We start from the raw sequence: 3,205 nt of genomic DNA, 5'->3' as shown, positions 1-3,205 counted from the left end.
TTTGCTTCTTCTTCTCGTTTTCACCGCGTAAATCGCTCACTTCTCTCTCTAAGTGCAGCGGATTGCATCGTCATTTAACAGGCTTTTAAAACCTGATTTATGGCGGAATTCAGCGGGCTTAGGGGACTTTTTAATCTTATACGAAGCAATGCTTTGATAGAGGAAGCTTGCTTTTCCAATTGTACATAGTTCGAAGGTGTTTTTAGATCCCAATCACTACCCCGGCTAGGGGGGTAGGGGTTCGAAGCTAAATATCAAGCTTCGAAAGCACCCTATCCGGTGCAAAAGGGACTAAACCAGCAGATTAGAAGCTATTTTTAACAGTCTCTGGTTTAAAAGCTTCCATTCGTATATCAGGATAAGCTTCGAGAAAATCCAATTTATCTATATGATTGGATCCGCGCCGCATCCGGAATTCAACCAGTCTCCCATAAGCCCGTTTTAACACCGCAAAACAGCCTATATCCAGAGGTTGTAAAAGATAGGATGAATGCGGAGGCATACAGATTGGTATAATCCGGTTTTTTTCACAAATTTCATCAAATTTCGGGGTTAAATGGCTTCCGTGGCCATCCAGTATCAAAAGCCGATATACCCCCTTCATCCGTACAGAAGTGGTCGGAATAAAGAGCTTTTCTAGCCAACGAAGTCCAATTTCGTTAGTAGTCCAGCCGTTAGGACTAACTTCGAAACGCTAGTCGGAAGGAAGGCTATCGAACTAGGATTTAATAAAGACTTTGCCTTTAAAAATCACACACGGTAGAAGGGCCCAACCAGCCGCATTTGTACACTCGATAGCTATCACCCATTCACGATTTCTAGGTTATAAAAGTGCTCGCCGACCGTAGTATTCGCTTCTCGTAATCAACCTCGCAGTCGCCGTTAATCCCATCGCGAAACCGGTCTCATCAAAGTTATAAACGTCGTCCGGGTAAATCCCAAATTGTAAGATAGTTTTTTAAACAAGATCAAACCACCCCTTTATAACCTCCGGATCCTCAAATTTCGCACGCTCGTAGTTATACCGTTTCGAAAACCGAGACAAGAGGAGAGGGCGCCGTTTCACAAAGTTATATACCCATTTTTCGCCGACCGAAGATACCGGGGTGATTCCGCGCTTCTCGAGGAGAACATTCGCCATTTCTCGCACTATAGAAGGCCGGGGAGTAGATCCTCGGGAATCTATAGAGAGAATCCATTTTTCAAGAGTTTCTTCTTCAATCTCTAATAGTTTACACGAATTTACGCGTGTAATTCCTCGTTGAGTATGGCCATTAAGGCGATCGCGTAATATTGAACGTGGTATCTTGAAAATGCGGGCAGCAGCAGTAATATTACTAATATCTCCATTTTCCAAAGCCTAGATAGCTAATAAGATACTACCCTCTTACTCTGCTAAATTTACAGAGGATTGAGAGCGAATTGGTGGCATAGTGGGTGGTTGAATTAACTAAGTGCTAATTCATGGACGCGTTTTGGATGGGGTGGCGGCTCGCTTATCGATTACGTTAGTTAGTTTAGTTTAGTTGCTATTTTACGTCGGAGGTCCGGTCACATGCCAATTAAGATCACGTGCGGCGGGGTCCCGAAACGGAACATACGACGGGCGGAGCGAAACCGCCTATCTGGTAGCTAAGCTAATTCTATCATACACGCTGGCAAAGGCTCCCACGCGGGCGCTTGGTCAAAACACTTGGCCTCCGGCAATATACACCCAGGAGAGGAAGGGGGAGAGATTTTTTTTTTTTACATGACTACCGGGCAATATGCGAGGGCGGTCAAGCACATACCCGCTGGTTACTAATGAAACGTGCTCGGGGAACCGGAGGAGTTGATTATCCGTGATTGTACGAGGCCGTCGTGGTAGGTTACTCTTCTGAAACGAAGTGAGCAACGTATTCTCGACTATATACGTGTACTTGAATGAATGAGTGCTTAACTAGCTATTTATACGCACAAGTTGTCCTATATGAAGAATCTCCGGATCTCGCTACTCGAGCCGACCATTTGCCTATTGTTATCTGTCAAGAAACCGGATAATACTGTCTTTTTACCATGTAAACATGTGACTTTGTCACTATGCATTTTGCTTACTAATTGTGTCCGACCAGATTGACAAAACCTGACCATTGTTGTTTTTAGTTAGTTAGAGAATTGTACCATTGTGGAAGTTTTACCCGTACGTTCGCCATACACCTGATTTCGAACACTATGCCCACTACTCCTCATCGACTTAGCATCAGCTATCTATTGAATTTTATCTCAGATTCTGCAGGGTGCGTGATTATTGATCCAACGTCGTCCCTTCCGTTATATCACACTAGAAGCCCCTTAAGAGTCAGAGCAAGAGAAGTCGCGTCATAGACTCAGACTCCCCTCGAGGCAGCTGAACCATTTTTGCAATCGGGAATTAAGACAACTCGATTTTTCGACTATACATCTGGCAACAGGCTGATGGTACGACCAGAGAGGCTGCCCTGTCTTCCTCGTCGGTAGGTCAAGACGACTTGATCGAATCGACCCATTCTAGACATCAATATTCACCATCATCTAACGATGCACGTGCCATGGGAATTGCAGAATTGATGAATGACTACCGAACCCTGCTACTTCACATAATGGAACAAACCTCAAGCTTACCCTTGAGTGGCGCTCTCCACGAAGGCCATCTGGTGCTCCTTCAGAACCGTACGGCTGCCTTGAACATGTTGCGTACCAGCTACGAACCCTCCGCTGCCCCCGACAACGGAGGTGACGAACACACTCAAACGTCCCAATTGAGAGAGTAAGCGAAGCAACAATTTCATTTCTGTTCGTCTGCTATCCACACGTAATTAATCGTACAGAATCATCCTCGACGCGAGTGCCCATCGTCACATAGCATACAAAATTTACCTCCGCGTTGCCGCCGCAAAACGGTGGGAAATAGTCGTGTCAGTCTAGCGCGTCGTTCGGCACAGAGTGAGGTTACTGCACAGCAGCGAGTGATTGACGGAATGCTACAAAGTGTGAGTGAGGATGCAAGTCCCTCCGTCTCATGTCGCTGAGAAGCTTGAGAGTTCAGAAATTATGCAATGTTTCCGATCAATCTGTTGCTTCGGGACTTTTCGCAGCTGATGAAAGAGCTTGTTACTGGCTGAACGAAGACCCTCCTCTGGAATCGATCATATCTTGGGTCAGGTCAGGGATGATGGAGCAGAGCTAA

At 45.6% G+C, this 3,205-nt stretch overlaps 1 protein-coding gene across 1 annotated transcript; it reads left to right on the top strand.

Moving 5' to 3' along the window:
* Positions 1–2,450: 2,450 nt before the first annotated feature.
* Positions 2,451–3,205, top strand: N7489_004964 (uncharacterized protein; the record flags this gene model as incomplete). The annotated part of the gene is made up of 3 exons (XM_056710716.1): positions 2,451–2,785; positions 2,847–2,937; positions 3,026–3,205. Coding segments are annotated over 3 exons (606 nt in total), but the record flags the coding sequence as incomplete, so codon positions are not given.

The sequence above is a fragment of the Penicillium chrysogenum genome (genome assembly GCF_028827035.1).
Source record: "Penicillium chrysogenum strain IBT 35668 chromosome Unknown utg000002l_segment0_segment0, whole genome shotgun sequence".
In the NCBI taxonomy this organism is placed as follows: domain Eukaryota; kingdom Fungi; phylum Ascomycota; class Eurotiomycetes; order Eurotiales; family Aspergillaceae; genus Penicillium; species Penicillium chrysogenum.
The sequence above is the reverse complement of the archived record's forward strand: the minus strand, read 5'-3'. Positions and strand labels throughout refer to the sequence as shown.